Here is a 25,712-nt window from a genome sequence, read left to right as displayed (position 1 = left end):
TGACTCTCTCCCACTCTTTTTTGAGAGATCAACATACATTTCCCCCCCTAAAAAAGTTGTGTCCTGAGTCCTTTTCTTGTATTTTTTTCTCTCCTTCCCTTGGTAATCTCATTTTCTCCCATGTGTTCAGTTATCATCTCTATATACAGATGATTCCCAAAGCTATGTATCAAGCCTCAATATCCACCTTGAGCTCTAGGCTCACACCATCAACTGTCTATTAGACATTTCTACTTGGGTATTCTCTTGGCACCTTTCATTCCTCGTGACTGAAGTGAAACTCATCCCTCTCTCAGAACACTTGAGATACTCTATTTCTGTTAAGGTTACTACCATCTTCCCAGGTTCATAACCTTGGAGTCATCTTTGATCCTTCACTTTTCTTGATTCCCCATATTTCATTTGTTGCTAAGTTCATAAGTTGCTAAGTAGAAGTAGGATCTCTTGCATCCATCCCCATCTCTCCACTCACAAGGCCACTGTTCTAGATCAGGCTCTCACATCTTGCCTGGAAATCATACTATTCTAGACACAATTGGATGAATGAACTAATTCAGTGTTGATGGATTTATTAGTCTAGAAAGAGGTTTCTAGCGACATGCTTCAGCCTCTCTTCTTCGTCCTGTCCTATTCAGTATTTTTATCAGTGATTTGAAAGGAATGTTTATCAAATTTGTGAATGGCTTGAAGATAGGAGTTGTAACTGGTATTTTGGGAATAAAAGTTCAAAAGGATCTTGATAGATTAATGATGAGCCAAAGTCAACAAAATTAAACTTCATAAGGATAAATATTAAGTCATATACTTAGGCTAAACCATTCAACATACAAGTACAAGAAAAAACAGATGTGGGTCAGTAGCAGTTTCTGTATGAAAAATACACGAGAGACTATATGTAGTCCTGCTGTTTTCTGACCTGTTTAGACATCTACACTATTGCATTCCATTCTGGGTGTAACACTTTAGGAAGGCATTAATAAGATCCAGTGCACCTCCAGGATCAAACATAAAATCATCTGTATGGTATTTAAAAGCCTTTACAACTTAATACCTTCCTGCCTTTCCAATCTTCTTACACTTTACTTCCCTCCACCTGGGATGCTCTCTCTTCTTTCTCATTTCTGCTTTCTGACTTTCAAGACAGCTCAAGTCCCCACCCTTTGCTAGTTACAGTGGTATATACTTTGTATGTACATTCTTTTTTTTTGCACATTGTCTGCCCCTAGAATATGATCTTCTCGAGGGCAGAGACTATAATTTTTCCTTTTTTTTAATCCCCCAAATTAGCTCAGTATATCTTAAGAGCTTAATAAATGCTTGTTGACTGACTGATGGAATTAACAAGGATGAAGAGTCTAAAAAACTATGCTGTACAATAATTATTTGAATGGTGATGTCTAGCTTTGAAGAAGAGAGTTCCTTGAGAGGATGTGCTGGCTATCTTCAAGTATTTGAAGGGCTGTCATGTGCAAGAAGGATTAGATTTTCTTAGTTTTGCCCCAGAGAACAGAACTGGGAGCAATGGGAAGAAGTTGGAGAGAGATTTAGATTTAGTGTTAAGAAAAACTTTGTAATTGTAAGAGTTGTCCAGAAGTGGCATGACTTACCTCAGGGATCTGTGTGTGGAGACTGGAGGAAAGTTTGTTGAGGACATTATAGAGGGAGTGTCTGCTTGAAGTACAGGTTGGAGAAGCTGACTTCTGAGGTCCTTTCTTATTCAGAAATGTTGTAATTCTATTTTAATTAATTGCAAACTGGAAATTAGTTGGGAATGTATTAATCTGAACAGGGAGGTGATGAACTCAGAGTGCAGATTGAGACTTTTGAGTCTTTTTTTTTTTACATGGCCAATGTGGGAATTTATTTTGCTTGATTATTGATGTTTTCAGAAAAAATTTTATTTTTCTTTCTTTTTTTTCCTTAATGGAGGTTAGGGTCAGGTAGAATAGAGAGAAGGCAGATTTTTATTGACTGAAATAAAAAAATAAATCAAAAGGAAGTTAAAGCAATATAGATTAAGGCAGGTATCAGCAACAAAGGAAATAATAATAATAAAAGTTTGTATTTATATAACACTTGAAGATTTGCAAAATGCTTTGCAAACATTATCTCATTTTTTCCTCACAGCAGCCTTAAGAAGTAGGTTCCATTATTCACATTTTACAGATGAGGAAACTGAAGTGATTTGTCCAGGGTCACTCAACTATTGAACATCTAGGACTGGATTTGAACTCAAGTCTTCTTGATTCGAGCCAGGTCCAATGCTCTATCCATTGCACTGCTGTCCTACACTCCTGTTTCTATGTATGCAGTGAAAATCATATGTATCTCAGGAGTATTTGTGTCAGAGATGGCTGGTTGAAAAAAAAAAGGAAGACAGAATAGTAGCAACCATCACTGTCAGAGATACTGTCTGATACTGTCTGATCTTTTAAAAATGTTTTATTGGCTTTTTAAGAACTTAAGACTAACAATAATACAACCAACTAAACTTGCCTAGTAATTATTTATATTCTCTTTTCCATATGATTTCACTCAGGCCATCTTCTTTGCCTGAAATCTTTCCCCCATATCATCCTGCTGCTCAAAACCCCTTAACCTACTTAAGGCTCAATACAAGTGATACCTTCTACAAGGGAACTTTATTCCTCCAATTGTTTGTCTCCCCTAAATTACTTTTTTTGGCATATATTTTATTTACTTATTTATGAAGATATTTTATCCCTCTGGTAGAATATAAGCTTCTTGAGGCAGAACCTGGTTTTTAAAAAATCCTGTGCCTAGCAAACAATATATGCTTAATGAATATGTGCTGAGTAATTCATTTCAAAGCTTAAAGTATCACTTTTTTCAGTCCTTTTAAAAGTCTTTAGCAGGTTTCTTTGTCCTTTCATTCTCAGTTTCTTCTTATATGGTTATAGTGTTTTCTCTATTCTTTTGCTTCTGCTTTGTTTTGAATTATTTTTACATTTTTTTTAAAGATTTCAATTAATTCCTCATACTCAATCTTTATGTTATTCCATCTCTCTATGAAACAGCTTATTTAACCATAACCTTGTCATTAGATATTTAGGTTGTTTCTAGATTTTTGCACTTTCATATATTGCTACTAGGAAAATATCTGCTCAGATGATAACTTTTTTTATAATGCTTCAAGATATGTTTCTCCCCTCTCCCCCCAGGCAATTGAACTATTGATTATGTATGATTAGGTATGATTATTTTTGTAACTTTTACTGTGTTCGGCCAGATGCCTCTCCAACAATATTCTGTTTCTATTTCTGCAGGATTTATGCCTTTATTTCTGCTAATTTGTTGAATATCAAGTGGTACCTGAAAGTTGATTTACTTTGAGTCTCTTTGATTGTGAATAAAGTTGGGGAGTTTTTCAAGTGATTATTAACAATTTATGTTTCTTCCTTTGAAAGCTGTTTATATTGCTTGTCTATTCATCGTGGATAAAGATTATTAATAGTTTCTTACATATTTTAGATTTGAAGGTTTTAATGCTATATTTACTACAAATATTTTTCTAGTCTATCATTTTTATCTCAATTATATGTTTTTTGTTGACCAAGAAAGTAACCTTCTGTAGTCTTATTTTTTTCCCTTTTTTTGGGCATTTTCCCAACCAGTTACTTGACTTTTTGGTCCTTTGTCAAGAATAAGGTATACTCTGGGGATCTATAAGATCCTTTTTCCTCCAAGGTGGCACGCTCAAGGGTGTGCACTGGTCTGGGAGCAACAAGAAACTTTTGTGCCCAGAATCTGTGAGTAATAGAGTTTCCTCTCCACAGCTACCTGGCCTCCAGTTCCACCAAGCCAGCACTGGGGGCTGAGATTCAGATAAGCTGCTCAGTTCCCCCAGGGGCTTTAGGCAGGGGCAGGGCTGCTACACAGGGCTGAGGTAAGGATAAGCTGCTCAGTTTCCCCAGGGGTTTTACCATCCAACGATGGATGTGGGCTGCTGTGGGAGCTGCCGCTGCCTGATATGGCCTCTGCCACCACCACCTGAGGCTGGAGCTATGGGAAGACCTCTCTCCCTTTTCAGTTAGCTGAAAAAACCCTCTCACTGACCTTTAGTGCCTGTGGGTTGAGGGATCTGCAAACCACTGCTGCTGCTGCTGGGGATTCCACCCCTGAGGCCTGTTCAAGTACTTCTCCTGGTGCCATGTTGGCAGACAAGTCTGGGCTGGGCTCCACTGTGCATCAGGGTGCCACAGACCTTTCCCATTGGCCTTTCAGGTCACCTGGGCTGAAAATCGCCTCCACTCCGCTGTTCTGTGGCTTCTCTAGAATTTGTTGAGAGTCTTTCTTCACAGGTATTTTATGGGCTGTGGGGGAAGAATTAGTGTATGTGCGTCTTTCTACTCTGCCATCTTGGCTCTGCACCCTATACATTTTTTGTTGTAAGAAATCTTTTCTTTCAGTGTAGTTAGGCATGTCTTGTCCTATGATTTCTTTCATTTAGTGACTTGCAAAAAAAAGTCCAGAAATACTTCTTCATACAGCTAAGATACTTTATTCCACTTTACTACTATTTTTTATGGTTAAAAATACATTTATATCTCATATACAGCTGAAATTCAATGGGTTATATGAATATGGGTCTAAATATCTTTCCTGCCAAACTGACAACCATTTTTCCCAAGTAAATTTGCAGCTATTTTATAACTCTAGTTCTTTTGATAGAATTCAGACCATTCTTGTTTATTGCTGTAATAGATGCAATTTATTGATATTACTGTTGTCTAAAGAGAATGCAGTTTGTCTTAATCTTCTGCAACTATTTAAACAGTTAATAACATGGGTTATATTTCTGTTTTAAAACTTGTTAATTATACTTCCCTGAAATTTTAACCCCCTTCTTAGTCTAGACAGAGAAACAGTGCCTTTGATATTAATTCTTCCCTTTCACTTTTTTCAATGTTTCTCACCTATGTTTTAATAGTAGAAATTGACTCTTTTTTGAAAAAAAAGTATCTCTTTCATATTGATCATTGTCATATACATTTTTTCATCCTGCACTCTGGTTTAATTATGTCTTGTACAGCTAGAAAGATTGTGCATCTTATTTTTAACTCTATATGTATGTCAAATCTTAAGGTAGTAGCAGGTTTACTATTCAGTCAGTTTGAATTTCTTCCTCCATTACTTATAGGAGCTCTTTAGTTGTGGGTTTTTGTTGATAAGTTTTTCCAGGTCTTGTTTGTTTTTCAAGTAAGTTCTTCTCTTTTAAACAATATGATCATGTTTGCAGACTATGTAATTTTGGGTTTTTTTTAGTTTTTTTAAAGGCTTTAGTACATTTTTGTTCATCATTGATGCTTTTTCTTTGCTTTTGAAAAATTTGACATTACTCTAAATAGTATTTCTTTAATGTTTTTCTTCTTTGATTCAGAATTTTCTTTGTTTTTATAATTCTGTAGTTCTATGATTCATGTGTTTTAGTGAACCAGTGTTAGGGTTTCTTCTTGCTGGTGTCTTTCTACTTGTGTAGAAATTCATAGTGGAAAATTTTTCCAAATTAGGTCCTTAAATATAGTATTTAGCTTTATTTTCTTCTTTTCCACTATATTCTAGATTCCCATTTAATGTAATTTTTCTACTTCTTGCTTTGTCTTCCAAATATTTAACATTGTCTTGCATATTTATTAGCAGTTTGTTAGTTCTATTGTTTCCTGGGTTTGTTCTTCAATTTTTATTATTTATTGATCATTTCTTGATCCTATTGTTTGCTGGTTCTATCAATACATTTTAGATGTTGGACACTGTTTTGCATTCCTCCTAGTTTTTGCTTCATGTTTTATTTTTTTAAAATTGCTTTTGAGAATTACTGTCTGTATTAATTTTTAATATATATGTTTTTAATTTATCAGTTGATATTTTTTCCCCATTCTGGTCATTGATGCTTTAGAGTTTTGGAGTAATGTTATTACTTAAGGAATAGAATCATAGATTTATATTTAAATTTAGAAGGGACTTTAAAGAGTATCTAATCCAGTCCCCCAATTTTACAGATTAGGAAACTGAGGCACAAAGAAGTATTCACCCAGGGTTTTATGGATAAAGTGATAGAACCAGGATTTGAATTACATTCTTCTGCCTTCAAATGGAACATTCCCTCCACTTTGTTATACTTCTGTCTCAAGGGTAGCTAGGTGGTGCAGTGGGTAGAGCACCAGTGCAAGAGTCAGGAGAACCTGAGTTCAAATCTCACCTCAGACAGTTCACACTCACTAGCTGTGTGACCTTGGGCAAGTCACTTAACACCAATTGCCTCATCCTGGGTCATCTCCAGTCATCCTGATGAATATCTGGTCACTGGATTCAGATGGCTCTGGAGGAAAAGTGAGGCTGGTGACCTGTATAGCCCTCCCTCACTCAAAAAGAAACAAAGTCAAGTAAAAGTCCTGGCATTATTTCTCTGATAGCATGGTCTTCTTTGGCAGTGAAAGATGAATGAACACACACTTCTGTCTCACGATCTTTTTCCTTGTACAAGTTCTTTATTGAATAATAGAGTAAAAACGTTTAGTACTAATTTTTCAGTTCCAAGAAGGAAGTGATAAAGTACCATAGGCATAGGAGTCTAGGGACTGCTTTTAAAAATAGTTTTCCTTCTTGCTTCTTTCCTCATTATTCTTCATGGGATAAGGATGGGTTTGAATAGTATTTCATAATTGATTGTAAGAGTTTAGGGAGAAGCTGATTCCAGTGGCTTTCTTACTGCACAGTGATCTTTGCCCAGGGGATCTAATCTTGATCTGGACCCTTGTTTTTCTCATATTACTAGGGCAAGTTATTGCAGTGTGAAAGTTGTATGAAGTTTTTTTTTTTTTTTTAAGACATCATGCAAGACTTTCAGACCTAAGAAGTACCCTCCATAGTGGTCTGAGATTTCCAGTAGTTCTTCCCTGGAGTCTGTCCCAATGGATGTGGTCTAAGAAAGTCAAAAGATCATAGATGTATAACTGGAAATAGCATCATAGATCATTTAGGCCTACCCCTTAATTTTACAGATAACTAACCTGAGGCATTGATTAAATGACATTTAAATGTCATACCCAAAGTTAGTAACAAGTTGGGATTTGAACTGAGGTCCTCTGACTCCCAGTTCAGCGATTTTTCCTTTTTACCTTCTGTTGCCTGTCATTGTGCTCCATTGATCTGTGTTTGACTGTGGTCAGAGGGAACGAATCAGTAGTCTGGCCTCATTCAGTTAGTTTAAGGACGTAACGGAGGACAAGTAATGACCCTAAACTAGGCTAATTAAGTTTGTGTTCAATAATGTGGAGCTGAGGCTCCTGTACCTGTAAGGAAGAAAGAAAGACAATTCTCTTATACTATCAGCATGACTAGGAATTCCCAAGGAGACTCTGGAGGGTTGGTCCAGATGGTGAAACGCCTAGAGTAGAGGGATCAGAAAATGCTGACCACAATAGTTGGCATGATTAGGCTAGTGAAAGACTAGCTAGGCATGACTTTATAAGCAGCAAATGCTTGGTGGATTAAGGGGAGGTATGTAGGTAGTTATCACTGGACATAAGCTAAAATGAATACTTTTATGGGGAGGAAAACGATTTTATATGAGCTGGGTTAAGAGGACTGATTTGACATAGTAGCAGAGAAGAGAACTGAAAATCAGGAGATTTAGGTTCTAGTCTTAGCTCTCCCACTGACCAGCCAGGTGACCTTGGGCAAGTCACTTTACTTTTCTCCTCTGTAGAATGAAGGAGTTGGATGAAATGATTTCCCCAGTCCTTTATCAAATTGTGTGTGTGTGTGTGTGACAGAATCATAGAACGTGGATGGGGACAGTCTTTCTATTGTGCTGTACCTTAAATTCTTAAGAGAGCATCATGTCTGCTTTTGTTAATAGTATTTTTAAGTGTACTACTTTTTTTTTTACAACCAATTATTTTTTTCTCCACAACCCCAGGGGTCAGTAGGAGAGGGGAGACATAGCAGTGGAGAGAGAATGGAAGGGGATGTAGACTATGAAGCAGTAAGAGAAGAGAAGCCAAAATGAAATAACAGGCATAAAAATATATTCGTAGGCAAAGAGGTGAAAGGATTTGTCATTGCTTAGCCTAGGGATGGCTAAGAGGTAACCAAATTATTATCTGCAGCTACATCCAGGATTTGTACAAGGAAGCTGACGATCATTTTCTACGTTTACAAAAGACAGAGTAAAAAAAAATAATATTAATGTAGAAGAAATTTTGACTGGACACAAGGAAGTTCTTCCAGACTGTCACAGGGATAAAATAATTTAGTTCTACCTTAGAGACCTTTAAAAGAAGAAAAAAGAAAAGAAAACCCTGTGTTCTATCAATGAGCCTAAAGTCAGATAGATTACTTTCATGGTCCATATGTAATGGTCTTAAATTGATAATATATAATCTTATTAAATTGAGAATGAATGAAACTAAAAGTAGAAAGGTGAAGTCAGAATATCTTTTTGTCTCCTCCACTCTTCCTATACCCAGGGAGTTATACATGCATCATGTATATTAACCTGACTTTTCCTTACAAAATCTCTCAGTATGTGGAGTGAGACAGGTTTCCTGACCCATTCTACAGAAAAAAAAATTGAGGCAGGAAGAAGCCCTCTGACCTCCCTAAGTATACACAGAGATATGTTTGGATGAAGTATTTGCAAACAGCATTGTTCTGTTTTGCCTGAAAGGTCCTTTTAGTTTCTAAGGAGCAAATTTTTTTTAAAGGAAAGGTGAATTGAAGACATTTATCACTGTCACTCATAAGCTTTTGCATTATTTACTGAAAACGTGAATAAAACTGAGTGGGGAACCTGGATCTAGAATCAAGCCTCTTCCATTCTCTCTCTATTGCTATGTCTTCCCTCTGCTACTGACCCTTGGGGCTGTGGGGAAACAAATAATTAGTTGTAAAAGCTTTTGCCCTTAGTATATGCATATACTCCATGTACTGCAAGACTGGGAAAATTCATTCTCAGACCTGTAGCATTTTCCTACTTGTAATGTCTAGTGGACAATAGTATGACTTTGTCTAATTAAACAGGTTCAAGTGAAGTGTTATAATCAGAGTTCACTGGATAGAGCTGTGCTGCTGTCAGTGCTACTGATCTTACTGTGATTCTTCAGGAGAAGAGTTGTATGATCTGAAAGTTAACTCCTGTTCACATTAAGATAAAATTTAAGTAGACTCCCTAAACATCTTGTTATAAATGTCTTGCCTCTCTCTCTCCTCTCCCACCACAGCTGAGATCTTAAAGCATCTGATATCATTATATCTGATATTCATTATCTGGGGGCAGCAAATAGGGAGCTGCACTTAAAAATACCTTTGCGTTAATAATTGTTATTTCTTTAAGACTTAGTGCTTTAATTAGTAACTGCATTGAATTAAAAAATTCAAAATATTTTTCATAAGCATTTTGAGAAATCTCAATATTATTCAAGAATGCTTTATTACCATGCTCCTCTCATCTCTCAGCCTACTCCCTGAACCCTGAAGAATTTGGATATCTTTAGAAGCTTTAAAGAGAACCATATCAACAATAAAACAGCTGTATTTTAAAAGACTTAACTAGTGAACTCATCTGAAGTGGCTAATTATTTTGATTCCTAGAAGACCTCCCAAGAAGCAGCAAACCTTGGTGGTTGAATGACACTTCTGCTGGTCCAGCTTCCCTCCCAATTAATGACACTTTAAGCAGCCATCTCAGACAGAAGAGATCTGTTAGCACTGAGCGATTTGTGGAGACGTTGGTCGTGGCAGACAAAATGATGGTGGGCTACCATGGGCGCAAAGATATTGAACATTACATTTTGAGTGTAATGAATATTGTAAGTTTTATCCCTCTTTGTTTTCTTAATTCTTTCTTTTGGCTAGACAATTTAAGGTGGGAATTTTAAATTCCAAATGAATAAAATACTTCATCAGATTCATGTGGATTCAGTTTATTTAAAAATGCATTTACTAAGTCCCTACTCTGTGCAAGGCACTAGTAACACAAAGTAAAAAATGAAAAATCTTGTCCTCAAGGAAGTTATATTCCTCTGGTCATGAAAGAGCTGATTGGAAAAAGAATGTTTTGTTCTCTGCAAGGATAATGAACAGTGCCTCTGTTGTCCTTATTCATTTTCTGGAAAGTTTTGTGCGGCCACCATTCAATTGTGTTTCAGTGTTTTTAGTTTAAAGAGAACATTAGCCAAGACTGATTCTTTACATTGTTTGTGAAGTGTGTTGTGTGTTGTGAACCTTTAAGTGCTAGGTAAAGGTCAACTGTTATTATCATGGTCATGTTTAAAATTATACATAGATAGTTAAATATTATTGCTTAAGACCGCTGCAAAAAATTTTCAGTGAAGAATTTTTTTAGTTGAGGTTATAAAAGTCACTTGCATCAAGATATTGTTGGATAGAGTTTAATTAGTTAATACCGATTTTTAAAACACCTTTTAAACTATGTTGCATACCACTAGTTAGCTTCCTGAAAAATTGTGATAAATTACAAAATTCTACACATTTCTTTAAAATTACCGATCAATTGTCCAGTGATTTTTGTCTGACTTTTTGTCTTTTCTTATTTTCTGGAGGTCAGGTTGCCAAACTTTATCGGGATTCTAGCCTAGGAAACGTTGTGAATATCATAGTGGCTCGTTTAATTGTTCTCACTGAAGATCAGGTAAGACCAAGTTCTCTTTCAAAGACCTCAAGCCGTAAAATCCAGGCTACAGTATCGTGTATTGCCATAGACTCTACCTCACTCTCACTTTAGGAGGGTGTACTTGACTAGGGACCTCAACTTGAAGCATTCACTATTTTAAGCAAGATTAAACTACTTAAAAGGAATATTTCTCCTATGTCATATTGGGGATATATGTTTACATATGTTAGCTGAATGTTATCAGTGCAAGTTTGAGCTTTTGAGTGGCAGAGATTTATAATAATGGTTCTATGTTTGCTTTTGTACGCGTATAATCTCAGTTTTTGTATTCACCTAATCACTAAAGCTGGAGCTGAGAAGAATGCCTGCTCTGTAATACACTAGATGAACTCTAGGTCAGATTTTACAGAGATAAAAATTGGCAAGAAGAGATTATTCCTAGAAACCACTACTTCTAATTATAGTCCCATTTTAGTCTTCAAAAGGCTTAACAACTGACCTTAGTAATTTGTTTGGAACATTTCTGGTATGCATGTTGTATTGCAGCCAAACTTGGAGATAAACCACCATGCAGACAAGTCCCTCGATAGCTTCTGTAAATGGCAGAAATCCATTCTCTCCCACCAAAGTGATGGAAACACCATTCCAGAAAATGGGATTGCCCACCACGATAATGCGGTTCTTATTACTAGGTATGGTTTGTTGCAAGTATTTTTCCTTTGATTGTTGTGTATGTGTGTGTGTGTGTTCTATAGTGTTATTATATTTGCTTGTACTTAAAGCTTCAATGAGATAATCAAATGGATGTGTCATAAAGAGAGCAAAGAGATAATTTATTATTATTTAACCATTGAAAATTAATGGATTAGTCTAGTCTATCAAAAATGTTGACCAAATAGAAGAAAAGAAAGCCTTATGATCTGGCTTACATTTGATAAATATGTTCTTTCCACTTATAAGTCAGGATTCACAATTATTTAATGGAGAAAACTATATGATCAATTAAGTTTTTGAATTGATGGTTGAGTGAAATGCATGTAAAGGCAAGCACGTGACTTCCTTTCCAGTAGCAGAAAGAAAAAACAATTGGTAACAAATGCAGTGGTTGTCATTGGGCACAAAACTCATTGATTCCTCAACCCCAAATGTGATGAGGAAAAAAATAGTAAATGTAGATTAATTGTTTCCCTTACCAATGTTCAAACTGTCTCACTGAGAGTGCAAAGAATCAGGTTTATTGTATTGTACACTAAGCAGCTAGCCTCTTGGGCAAAATAGAATCATTTTATGTTATTTTCTAATTAAAATAAGATGGAAATAATATATTTGCATGATCTTAAGATAATTGTCTCTTCTGACCTCTTACCTGCATACAATGGAAACTGAAAGCAAAAATGGAAGCAATATTGATATGGCCAAATTCAGTGCTCTTTTAGGGTTTCCCTTTTTCCTTCTCATTTGCAAGGACATATTTAATATATGTTCCCTTTGTGGAGATATCATAGATTATGTTGCTCTCCAGAGACAAAGAATGGTAGGAAATACTTAGCCAGAAGATGTGCTACAATGTTGAAACCCAGTCAAATGAAATCTCCCAGCATTTGGAAAGTTTGCTCTTCTAATTTTTGAACTACAGAGATAAAAACTGAGCTTTTGATTCCTATGCTTAATTCTTTTTACTTCAGTTACTTGATATTACAAATCAGGAAATGTTCTTATGCACCTTAATTACTTCTCGCATGCCAAATATCATAAACAACATTACATATGAATCTTTTTGCTTTTGTGGTTCGATGTATCGACCTAATAAACTTTGGTATCTCTGTCACAGTGGTCTATTTGCTTCTAATTCTCCTTAAAAAAAATTCAGGTATTGTAATAATATAGCATTCTTGATATCAGATATTACATATGTACTTATATAATATATATCAGTGAAATCACTAGAGGAAAAGACCTATTCTACACCTTCACCAAAATAATCTTTAAGCATGTTTACATGGTATGTGTATGTATGTTTGTCACATGTACACATGCAAACATTTCCCCCGCATGCCCTCCTCATTTCAGCACTCTTTCATTGAAGTATCAACATTTATGATTTAATCTTTTGCATCAAATAGCCAGAAGTTACACTAAAGGTGAATATTTATAAGAATTCAAATAATCAAATACAGCTGTGCTGTTCACCACCCCTTACACTGGTTGTTACACACAGCTGTCTGAACTTGTTATCCTGAATTGGCTCAGCTCTCGCTCTGATCTTCTACAGAGCTTTTCTTTGCCTCTGGGAGCTCCTCTGAGTGGCTCCTTCCCAGCAATAGCCTTTGATGTCTGGTACTTGAACATCAAATTTAATTTTTAAACATTTTTTCTGATGATCCAGACTAGTTTGGAAAATGGTCTCAGAGTTTAATGAGGGCAGGATCCCACAGAGATGAGTGCTTAGACCATTGTGGATGGGTACTGGAAAATACTCCCATTGGGTGTCATGGGGGGTAAGGAGCCCTTTGAAATTGTTTTTAAAACCTTGAATAGGTTAGAGCCTATTTTGGATTCTGCCCTCTGGATTACCAGGGCCACAGGGTGGCTTCTCAGTGCTTCCCTCTGGTAACTACTGCACCAGCTGCTGTTGAAACATTATTTCTTAGGTAGGGCTGTAAGTTTCTCAGGAATAGATCTGACTTTTTCATTTCTTTATTTCTGATATGTGAAACTGAATGTACATGTAATCAGTAATGCTACTTTTAGTGAAAATAATGGTGTGAACTCTACAGCTGAGATTGTATTGATGCTGAAAATTCATTCTTACGACTTATTAGACTATCCAGGATTGTAAGCCCCTCCTGAGAGAGGTAAGATCACGAGTTATATTCCCTTGAAATGTCAACTCATTAGGGAGAAGGTGCTCTCTGTATTTGTAGAGAGTTCTAGCAGAACACATTAATACGTGAGCTTATCTCTACAGGGGTCAAATTTGGTCCCAGGGATTTAAATCCTTTATGCAGAGAATCATTTGGAATTTTGACTACTTAAAAAGATAGTATTTTTTTAAGGTTAAAAAGTATGAAATGTTTCTAACTGGTAGTGTCATACCTCATTGTTATTTTTGTTTGTTTTAAATTGAATACCAGTTTATTGTGTTTGTAAAAGCCATCAATCATCCACCAACTAATTGTAGAATCATACAAAAGAACAATTTTACTGCAGCAAAGAAGAATTTTGAAGTATTTTTAGATCGTAGAAATCTAGAGTTTCTCCATCATTATTTTCAAATTGATACACTTTCTTCTTTAGAAGAGTCTCTTATTTATCTGACAACAGCTCAGAATTTTAGAGTACATAAAATTTGTGAAATATTAATAGGAAAATAAATATTAATTATGATCTTTCATATAATTTATAAGGATTTTACAGACTATGTTTAGAGGACCTTCTTGCACAATTGTTAATATTCTTATCTCTCAGGGCAAAGTATAATGTCTTTTGATGTAGACGACAAAACCATTCCATCATTTAAGTCAGAAAATACTTAGTAATATGCTCTGTCCTTGAAATTCTAGGAGGGAAATTTAAGGAGTTAGAAGAGTGTAGATGTTTTTAAAAGTAGGTATATTCTTGAGAAATTTCATTTGGTTAAAATGACCACATTAAATACTTTTATCTCTGTAATAAAGAAATGTAAATTATCAGGTAGCATGGAAAGTGTGGCCTTGAATGATCTTTCAGGGATAGAACCTGAAATTGACATATAGTACTGACTTTTAAAATTTCCACATGAGCTGGGTATTTAGCTAGTAGCTGAAGTCAGGAAATATCCACCGCAAGTTTAAAGTCAAAACTAATTTTCAGATTTGTTCATGGCAGAAATCTTCAAGCAATCCATTTATAATATAAAATTCAGAAAGAATTTAGGGGTCTCAAAGTGTGTTTGCTTCAGTATTTAGTAGTTAGAATGAACAAGCTAATACACACATTTTCTTGACTCACTCATAGTATAAACTTTTAGAATCATTATTTTTTTCTATGGTCAGGAAATTAAGAAATACACATAATTTATATGTTTAAGGTATTAGCAATAACATGTTTATAAAAGTTGAAGTTTTGAAACCCTTAACTCATTAATTATGGAGGTTCATTTAGTTACAATAATGCATGTCCTTTTTAAAATGATTCATTGATGAAAATAAAATAAATATACCTCTAAAATAAAGATGCTAAAAATAAGTCTTTAATTAAAATGGAGGGTACATATCCTCTTCCTATGGTCATCACTTGTTTACTTTTATGATGCTGTATTATGAGTTGGTCAGTGTGTCCAAATTCAACTTGTGTTTTTTAGGTGGGGAGGTTAAATAGCTATATAATTTAGATATGTGTTGAAAGTTGGCTTGGCTTAATAGGATTTATTTGATTAAAAATATATTTAAAACGACTAGTTGGTGACTTCCTGATTAAGTATGGTAGGGTAGATTGGAGATGGGAAAGGAATTGGAATATTGCAGACTCTTAGAATTTGAAAGTTGGAAGGACCTCAGTGGCCAATTAATACATTTCCTACACCAAAGGGATCCCTTACTCTAATGTACCGTGATCACTTGAGATCATTCAGCCTCTGCCTAAAGACCTCCAAAGAGGCGCAACCTACTACCTCTTGAGGAAGGCCATTTCATTTTCATATAGTTCTAATTGTTAGAAGAAATTTTTTTCCTGTTTATCAAGTCTTAATTTATCTCTTTGTGATTTCCACCTATGGCTCCTGGTTCTAACCTCTGCAGGCAAACATTACAAGTCTAATCCCTTCTACACATGATAGCCCTTCAAAAAGTTGAAGACAACTATTAGGTCCTCTTAGTCTTCTTTTCTCCAGTCCAAGCATTCCCAATTCCTCAACTGAACCTCATATGGACTCAAGGTTCACCCTCATGGTTGCTTTCCTCCTGACAGTCTCCAGTTTATCAACATCATTCTCAATCAGATGCCTAGAATTGAATATTACACTCCAGATGAGGTCTTATGAAGGCAGAGGACAGGGAAACTATCCCTGTTCTTGGATGCTATGCTCCTTTTAATGCAACCCAAGATTACATTAGGTTTTTTGACTGTTTCATCTTACTGCTGAATCATATTGTGCTTGTAGTCTATTAATCCTGCCTTCATCTTTTCCTGAACAAATGCTTTCTCTCCATGTCTGTGATGCTATTGTGAAGTTGATTTTTGTACCATAGTGCATGACTTTATATTTATTCCTAATGAATTTCACAGCTGGATGTTGTAGCTTGGTGAATCCTTTTGAATTCTGGCTCTGTCATCCAGTGTTTAGCTTTTCCTCCCAGCTTTGTGTCTTCTGCAGATTTGATGAACATGTCATCCAGGCCTCTATTCAATCATTCACAAAAATGTGAAATAGCATAAGGCCAAACAGAGATCCCTGAGGTACTCTATTAGACACTTCCTGTCCCATTAATATTGAATCATTCACAATTACTCTTTAATTCTAGTCATCCAACTAGCTCTGAATCCATCTGAATCTATTATATCTTCCTATCTTCTCTGCAACAATAATATAAGATACTTTATCACAAGCTTTGGTAAGATCTAGGTAAGTACCATCCACAGCACTGCTGTCATCTAATGGTTTAGTATTCCTTCCTCCCTTCTCATCTCTGTCTCTTGGCTTCCCTGGCTTCTTTCAAGTTCCAGCTAAAATCCTCTCTTCTGCAGGAAGCATTTCCCAACCCCTCTTAATGCTTGTGCCTTTTCTCTGTTAATTATTTCCTATTTACGTAGTATGCAGCTTGTTTATGTACACATTAACAAATGTGCTTGTTGCCTCTCCCATTAGATTGTGAGTTCCTTGAGGGATAGGGATTGTCTTTTGTTTCCTGTTGTATCTTCCACACTTAGTACAGACCTGGTACGTAGTAGGCACTTAGTAGATGTTTACTGATTGATTGGAAAAAAGAAATGAGGCTAGTCTGACATGACTTGTTTTTGATGAAACCATGCTGGCTTTATGTAAACGTTGATTCCTTTTCTAAATGTTTATTATCTGTTTGAAAATGTTCCTAAGAACTCAAGTCAAGCTCACTGCAGACTTTGTTCTTTCCCTTTTTTTGAAAATGTAGACATTTGAATTTCTCTAATCTAATAGTACCTCTCTGTTTTTCATTATCTTTAAAATATCACTGACAGTGACTCAGCAGTCTTACCTACTGGTTCTTTTGAAACTCAAGGTTGTATTTCATCTGAGCAACTCTTATTACAAGCAGCTACGTCGTACAGTGGTTAGACCTCTGGGCCTGAGGTCAGGAAAGCTGACTTCAAATCTGACTGACCTCAGGGACTTTCTTGATTTGGCTAGTCATTTAACCCACTGCCTCAGTTTCATTAAGTGTAAAATAGGATAATAATAGCACCTACTTTCAAGGATTGTTGTGAAGATAAAATGAAACAATACTCATAAAACACTTAGCACACAGTAGGCACTTAATAAATGCTTGTTCTCTTCACTTTGTTCCCTTACCATCTTCTTTATTTTGAGTACCAACTCTCTATTAGTCATTAAATTTTTTTTTTCAGTGTAAAGATCATGGTTCTTTGCAACTCTTGACTTCTCATGGTATGCCTGACCCTTTAAAATTAAACATAGGGATTATTTTTTACAATACATGAATGGACTACAAATGGTGGAAATTAATAGGGCTCCCATGACCAATCACAATGTTAGAAATTCTGAAAGCCTTCTAACTACTTAGCAAATGTCAAATCATAAGTGATTGCAACTAATTAACAATATTTATGTAAGTGAAAAGCCTATTGCTTATCATTTGTAGTTGAACTAAGTTTTCCCTTTCAGATGAGTTGTTTAGCAGTACTGTCATGTTTGGAATCGAGATGCATCTGAGCTGTAAAGAATCTCTTCTAGAGGGCAAAAACATGCATGCTTGAAAATAAGCAAATCCATAAAGGTGACTTGATTTTTCACAGAGGAAAGACTTGATTTTTATTTGCTATGGTAGAAAATGTACAGTCTTTCATTTACATTAGTTACATTGAAGAGCTGAAGTGCCAGAAGAAAAAAAAACGTTTTATAAGAGGATTTCTACTTAAAGTCAGAGTTAGTGATATAAATGAGAAATGAGATATTTGCAAGGAGTAAGAAAAATGCTTCTTCAGTGAGTGGTAATGATATATTGAGTCTTGATTGAAGTTAGAAATAAAACCTGGCCCCATTACACATTCTACTCATCATGAAGGAAAAATGAATGAAAAATACTTCTGTTCTAGCATTATTTAACCTCCCTTTCCCCTATCCTTTTAAATCAATCATTTACCTTTCAACTATAGGTCTCAGAAAGGGTCATAAAACCTATTTAAATGATAGTTTTTCCAGGAAACGTGTTTTGTAGTTTGGGTTTTAGTCTGTTAGAATATTCAGTTGCTCTTTTGCTGTAGAACCATAGATGCCTCTGTTAGTAGAGAAGGTTTACTTTTGCCATTTGTGGTTTATAAGAAATGAACTTTGCAAACCTAAAATTATTCATAAGAAAATATTTGACAACTTATCTGATTGTTGAATATATTAAAACTATAAAGAGAATTTTAACAAATTTCAAAAATTAGGTATAGTTATCTTAAGTTAGTACTAATGGTGTGGGTTATAATGACTTCTGAAAAGCATAACTTTAGACACTTATGATTTTCTGAACTGAAATACTTTATTCAGTTTTACATAATTAGCACATCTAAGCAACATTAAGAAAACATTAATTTTCTAACCCAGAAGTATTTTTTTTCCCTTGGGATACCATGGAGTAGAGACTGACTTTGGATGAGGAATGCATGTTTTTGGTACTTGACTTCTGAGCTTTTAATTTAATGTCTGGCCTTAACTAAAGCTAAATCATCGTTGGCACCAATTTCAAAAATTCATTCTGTTTATTAGTTTGTTGGAAGTAGTTTTCAAAGTAATTGGTACTGCCTGAAGATGAGCTTGCTGGCTGGCATTCTAAGTTGTATGCCTAGCCAGGTCAAAGTTAAGAAGTAGCCCTTAACAGGAATTGTCTGGATATTTTCTGATCAATGACAAGTGTGAATATGACTGAAGGAGTATCACAGAAAGTCGTTTTAGAAATGAGTGGGTCACTGCAATAGCTCCCATGTGTACTAATGAATTTAAAGGTAGCTTAAAATGTGTTTAGTTTCCAATCAAATGCTAAATGAAATGTTATTGTTTAATCAGGATGTAAAAATGGTATATATCTCATTATTTCAAGGTTTTGGACATTGGGAGGCAATTGTCCTTAATCATACAAAATGAGAGTCAATTAGGCAAGAGTAAAAGAATTGCTTTGCAATGGGAGTCATCCAGGGTCAGGATAGGACAAGGGACGATGATAAAGCATTTAAAAGTAGAGGGCAGTACAACATGGAATTACTTAACTATAGGATCAAGATTGGGAAGGGAGAAAGATGGACTGGAGGAATGCTGGTGCTCTAGACAAAAATAGGAGAGTTGGGAGGAGTGTGCATTTTGAACAGAAAGATAATGAGTTTTGTTTTGAACATGTTGAGTTTGAGAGGCCAGAAGACTTCAGATCTGAAATGTTCACAAGGCAATGGGGAATATGGGACTTGAGCTCAGGGGAGAGACTAGAGTGCTCTCTTTCTCTCTCTCTGTATGTATAAATACACACATAAAACATATATGTACATGTATGTACATATATACAGCCAATGGCATAAAAATGATCATTGAACTCATCGAAGCTAATGAACTTACCAAATAAGAGAGTATAGAGAGGAAAGAAATGAGGGCTCAAGATAGAGCCTTGAAGTGCATTATCAGTTAGTGAGCATAACATGGATGAAGATACAGCAACAGGAGACTGAGAAGGATGGTGGAACAGATAGAAGAACCAAAAAAGAGTACTGTGATGGAAACCCTGATGCAGAGCAAGAATGATGAGCATTGAGAAGAGGCTGTTAGATTTGATGATTAAGAAAGCATCACTTTGTAGAGAACAGTTTCAATTGAGTAATGGGATTAGAAACCAGCTTGACAAGGACTGAGAGTGAGAGGAGAGAAGTGGAGGCAGTGAATGTAGATGACTTTTTCAGAGTTTAGTTGAGAGGGAAGGAAGGAAAAGGCTGATAGGGAGAGATAGTATAAATTAGTGAGTGTTTTTTTTAAGAATGGGGAAGATTGTAGATAGTAAAGAAAGAACTAGCAGATAGGGAGAGATTGAAGATTAGACAGAGAGAAAATATGATTTAGGGGCATCCTGCGGGAGAATATGGGAAAGGATGTGATCAGGGGCATATATGTAGGAGGGCAAAAAGAAGGGCTACCTTTTCTCCAGAGATTGGAGTTAAAGGAGGATTTGGTAGGGTATGATATCAGGAGGATATAATCATCATCAACAAGCACTTGGATGCTTAACATATGCCAGTCTAAGTGTTATAAATACAAACACAAGCAGAAAGAAAGACTATCCCTGTCCTCAAAAAGCTTATATTTTAATAGGGAAAGATAATAATGAGAAGGAAGCTGAAAAGGGGAGATGAGGGTACTTAGTGATACAGCAGAGTGTAGCTTGTAGAGGAGTGAGACATGGCTGGCTGAGGTACCCTTTTGAAATGGAGGCTCTGGGAGAAGTCAGTCCAATCAGAGGGTGAAGGGGTTCAGGCTACACTTAGTGTGTGAATCCCAGGACTGGAGTGAACTTTCAGGAGGGAGAGATTTCTGGGGCATGGTAGAAGAAGTCTAGAGTATAAATGAAGAGGAATGAGGATGTGTGATGAGAATAGGAGAAGGAGTTTGGCTTGAATGGCCTGGATATTTTGGTGTGGTATGAATGGAGGTTTTCAGCTGAGGGCAGAGGGAGGAGGAGAGGATGTTATGGATGGTTTGGGGAGAGAAGAGATTTGAAACAACCTCTATGGTGAGGTTGTGTGTTCATCCTTCATTGCTGAAGAAGACCATGCCATCAGAAAAATAATGCCATGACTTACACTTGACTTTGTTTTGAGTGAGGGAAGGCTGTGCAGGTCACCAGCCTCACTTCTCCTCCAGAGCCATCTGAATCCAGTGACCAGATCCTCAGGATGACTGGAGATGACCCAGGCTAAAGCAATTGTTAAGTGTCTGAAGTGAGATTTGAACTCAGGTCCTCCTGACTCCTACACTGGTGCTCTATCCACTGCACCACCTAGCTGCCCATGGTGAGAGGTATTAAGAAGAAGGCAGGACAAGTAAATGTCAACCCTCCCTCCATCTCCATTCCCATTTTGCAAATGAGGAAACTGAGTCTTGGAGGGAGAATATGACTTGTCTAAGGCCACACAGCAAATCGGTGGCAGAATTCTGATTGAACTAAGTTTCTGTTGTCTCTGAATCTTTCCTTTATACTCAGCATTGGTTAGGCCTTTATTCAGTTTTGAAACCCACAATTTGAGGTGGACTGATATTCAATGATGCAAGGCACTTTATTCAGTGCTGGGGAAAAAGACAAAAGAAAAATGCTCCTTGCTTTCAGTGACTTTTCATTCTATTCTACTGTTTTATGATCCCTTCAAAGACTCACTCTTGGAAACAGGCTAAATGAGGGAAAGGTTGGTGAACTGGGTTTATTTAGCAAGGGGATGGTAGAGCTGATTGAAGAACTAAAAATATTTCATGTATATGAATGGGTATTGTTATAAGTGAGGATTAAATGATCTCTCCTTACATTCTACTAGTGGAATGTATCCTTTTTGAAGAAAGGAATTGTTCTGTTTTTTTTCTTTGTATCCCCTTTTATGCAATAAACTCTATTGAATTAAATTGAATTTACCAGAGATAGGTCCAGGGAGAAGGATTTTCATGGTAACCAAGAGGACTTTTCTTAGAAGACAGAGTGAAGGAATAAGCATCTATATAAAACCTACTATGGACCAGGCACTGTGCTAAGTACTTTTTGCAAATGTTATTTCATTTGGTCCTCTCAACAAACTGGGTTAAGTGACTTTCTCAGAGGTTACATGACTAGTGTCTGAGACTGGATTTGAACTCAAGTCTTCCTGACTGCAGGTCCCATGTTCTATCTTTTTTTTACTGTAGCACTTGTAAGACATTGAAATGTCTTGCCAGTGTTAGTGGTGTAGTTTCCCTTTCTGGAGTTTTGATTGTTCCCTTGCCCCTTTAAACCATTTCTCACCCATATGTCATCTTTGGTATTATGCTGCAGCTTTATGCCTTTTGCACATTTTTTCCATCACCTTTTGTGTCACTTGCTTTAAAAAATTTTTATTTTATTTTTTCTGTTATTTATTTATTTTATTTTAAGTTCTGAACTATCTGTTGGGTCTGTTGTAATTGTGATTCTCAGTTTCTTACATAAATCCTTTAAATATCACATTATTAAAAGTAACCAAGAACATTGATGATAACATACAAATTACGGGCAAAGGATGGTAGGACTCCAGAGTTTTATCAAGGCATATCCAAAGGGTATTTTCTAGTGAAGACCCCACACCTTAAAAAATGAGGAAAGTAGAGAACAAAAAGGGTGAGCCACTGTCTACAGGTGACATCATTAGTTAGAGGCAGAAATGGAATTAAAACTCAAGTCTCTTAACCCTTATCTATCTATTGCCCTGATAGATGCCTCCTCAGGTTAAAAGACTAGGAACCAAAGGGCCAAAACACCTTATTCACAAGAAATTAGACCTACACAAAGGGTCTGAATAAGAGGTAAGTATAATACATAATGCTTAACCACAACACTCTAGAGATAGTCTCTATATCCTTCCTATATCCTTCAAAGGTAAAACCAGCCTCAGATTATGATGTGCTTGTCTAAGTCTACAGGTAAAGGCAAGTGGGCAAACCTGGATAAATCCTTGAAATGAGGAGACAAGCAATTCCTAAAGATAATTTTAGAATGGTGTGGTAGAAGGAGGCTTCAAAACAGAACAACCAGCTCCAAGTCCTGGGTGCAACACTTAATCCTTATATGACCTCTTTCCAAGCCTCTTTTGAGGTTTCAGTTATTGAGTATTCTAACAGACTAAATCCCAAACTATAAAACACATTTCCTGGAAAAACTATCATTTAAATAGGTTTTATGACCCTTTCTGAGACCTACAGTTGAAAGGTAAATGATTGATTTAAAAGGATAGGGGAAAGGGACGTTAAATAATGCTAGAACAGAAGGGAACAAGAATTAAGTACCTAGTATGTGTCAGACACTGTACTAAGCACTTTACAAATATCTGATTTGATCCTCACAACAACCTTGGGAAGCAGGTGCTTTCGCAGTGTACAGTTGAGGAAACTGAGGAAGACCAGGGTTAAGTGACGTGTAGTGTCACACAGATAGTAAATGTCCGAGGCTAGATTTGAACTTGATTCCATACTTAGCACTCTGTTCACTGTGCCATCTAGCTACCTCTGACATCCTTAGGGACATATATGACTGGGAAAAGAGACAGACTACTCATCAGCTGGTTAAGAGTAAGATGCTAGTAGCAGATGGACAGCTAGAATGTTACACTGATAGTCTTAAAATATTAAAAGTTCTGGAAGAAAGCATCTTCCACATTGAGTGGTCCCTTTATGTTGTATTGATGGAAGTATATAGACCTTTATTCACAGAGGATGAGAAAGATTAGATAGGTTGCAATCAGTACTGGTAGAGGGTGTACTTGAACTAGTGAGATCATGGATCCCTGTTAAGTATTGAGGTTAAAAAAAGGGCAGGGAGTTAGAGTAGGTATAAAGTTTCTAATTGCCTATGTAGAACCCATAGCCAAGGCTTTCATGTTCATCCATGTATTTTAGGACTAGCCCAGCTTCTCATATACATATGTACATACATACATACTATAGTTTTGTTTGACTTTTAAAAATTTATTGATTTGATTTTTAATTTATGGAATAAAACAAGCATTACCAAAACATAATATAATAAAAAAGATGATTACACTTGAAACTGCAAATCTATTATCTTGTATGACTTGCTATTCCTTGTAAATATATAATAAAGTTATCATGTAAGTTTCTTTTTTAAAAAACCATACATATATATTTATTTGCACAGATATAAGGATACATTTTAAAAGTTGCCTAGTCCTTTTTCTTGGAGTCATTCAGTGGGTAGCTACAGAGCTCTGGTGGCAAGATTCCCATCCCCCCATCTCCACACGCTATCTAAAACACATGTAAGAAGCAGACAATGCAGCAAACATACTCAGTTTTTATGTAAAAAGTATGAATCTAGTTACATACTTATACACACATATTCACAAACATATACATATCTATAGGTTGAGAGATTTATATTGCTGTATGCATATCTATATCAATATAAATACATACAGATTGAGAGAAATGTGGTAGGATCTATCCCTATGGCTATATTTATAGAAATTAAATTGTTGATTAGAATATCATTGATATAGATAAGTTTTATGTGGCTCATACAGTATGCTTCCCACACAGGCCCAAAATTTTGTGTTACTTTGTTTTGCCTTGAGTTCTTTCAAGTAAATGGCCACATTCTGATTGACTACAAAGTAAAGTTCCAGGTCACTTTCTTTTTCTTTTTTAAATTTTTATTTATTTAATTTTTGACTTATGGAATAAAACAAGCATTTCAAAAATTTGATTTTTAAAATGAGCAAAATCATATTTTCTTTCCCTTCCACACCTTCTCCTCCTCACTGAGAAAAAAGAAAATTCTAATAGCAAAGATATAGAGGTAAGCAAAACAAATTTCTACCTGGCCATGTCCAAAAATTATGTCTTGATCTGCACCATGTTACATGCTTTATCATGGGACTTCTCAAATCATGGTTCGTAAATGAATTATCTTATATTTTCTCAATGACATTTTTTATTTATTTATTCCTGTTCTTCAAAGTTTATCATTGGTTACATGTTGCCACCACCTCATGCCCGTTATATGCCTTTCTGTTGTCCTAATTCTTTGTATTCCATCTGCATCTTAAAATCTATAAGATCTCTATTTCTTTTAAAAATTCAGAAGAATTGATTACGAACTCATGAGAGAAATATTATTTGAATATTGCAATGATGAATTGTTATTCTAAGAGGCAATATAGTAAAGTGGATATAACATTGGGTTTAAAGTTAGGATAACCTAGAGTAAAATACCTTCTCAGACACTAGATGTGGGACCCTGTGCAAATCACTTAATTTCTGCCTCAGTTTCCTCATCTGTAAAATGGAAATAATAATGGTACCTACCTCCTAGGGTTGCTATGACAATCAAATGCAAATCTTATAATACTACTGTTATATGTACATCAGTTATTGTTGTGATGAAAATCTCGTATCAGTAATCTAGAAATGCTATTTCTAAATGCTATTTAGAAAAACTATTGCGTAGTTGTAAGTTCTCAAATGCATATGAAATTATTCTCTTATGATTTTAAAAAAGTGACATTGTTTTTCTCTGACTTAAATCCTGGCACCTAGGATATCTTTTCCTAGGTTGGATCCACTTTCAGCTTTTCAGGTATTCACTATCTAGTACAATCTATTCTATGACAACTCACTTCCTGGTTTTCGAGAATCTTCTCTGTTCTGGAATACCATCTCTTCTCTTGAAGGTAAGACTAGCCGTTCACATTTATATAGAACTTTAAAGTTTACAAAAATAAACCTTACAAAGGTGAAAATACTTTAAATACTTATGAAAATAAATACTTTGAATAATTCACAATTTTCAAGTGAGTGCACATCAAAGTAAAGTGACTTGTCCAGGGTTATCTATACAGCCAGTGAGAGCTGCAGCTTGAACCCAGGTCTGTTGTCTCCAAGTCTAGAAGTCCTAACTCCACTAAATTGTCTTCTCTTTGGACATTTCTGTAACTTATTCTTAGTTGTGCTCTGAGTTATTCTTTTTGCTGTAACAGACACTGGCTAGGACTTGATATAGTCAGTCAACAGGTATTTATTAAGCTACTACTATATGCCAGGCACTGTGCTAAGCACTGGGGATATAAAGAGACAAAAGATAATCTCTGACTTTTAGGAGTTCACAGT

General features: G+C 35.8%; 1 protein-coding gene across 13 annotated transcripts in view; it reads left to right on the top strand.

Moving 5' to 3' along the window:
* Positions 1–25,712, top strand: part of ADAMTS6 (ADAM metallopeptidase with thrombospondin type 1 motif 6) — a 343,812-nt gene that overhangs the window by 35,159 nt on the left and 282,941 nt on the right. For 11 of the 13 annotated variants that reach the window (XR_011966189.1, XR_011966190.1, XM_072605074.1 and 8 more), the window contains 3 exons: positions 9,616–9,833; positions 10,592–10,675; positions 11,204–11,349. Coding sequence is in view for 11 of the 13 variants with exons in the window: in XM_072605074.1 (XP_072461175.1) it covers positions 9,616–9,833; positions 10,592–10,675; positions 11,204–11,349 (448 nt within the window). In the remaining 2 variants the exon portion in view is untranslated. The remainder of the gene's footprint in view (positions 1–9,615; positions 9,834–10,591; positions 10,676–11,203; positions 11,350–25,712) is intronic. The other 2 variants (XM_072605071.1, XM_072605073.1) reach the window with 1 other exon arrangement.

The sequence above is a fragment of the Notamacropus eugenii genome, chromosome 4 (genome assembly GCF_028372415.1).
Source record: "Notamacropus eugenii isolate mMacEug1 chromosome 4, mMacEug1.pri_v2, whole genome shotgun sequence".
NCBI classification, from domain to species: domain Eukaryota; kingdom Metazoa; phylum Chordata; class Mammalia; order Diprotodontia; family Macropodidae; genus Notamacropus; species Notamacropus eugenii.
This window is presented reverse-complemented; position numbering and strand designations above follow the sequence as displayed.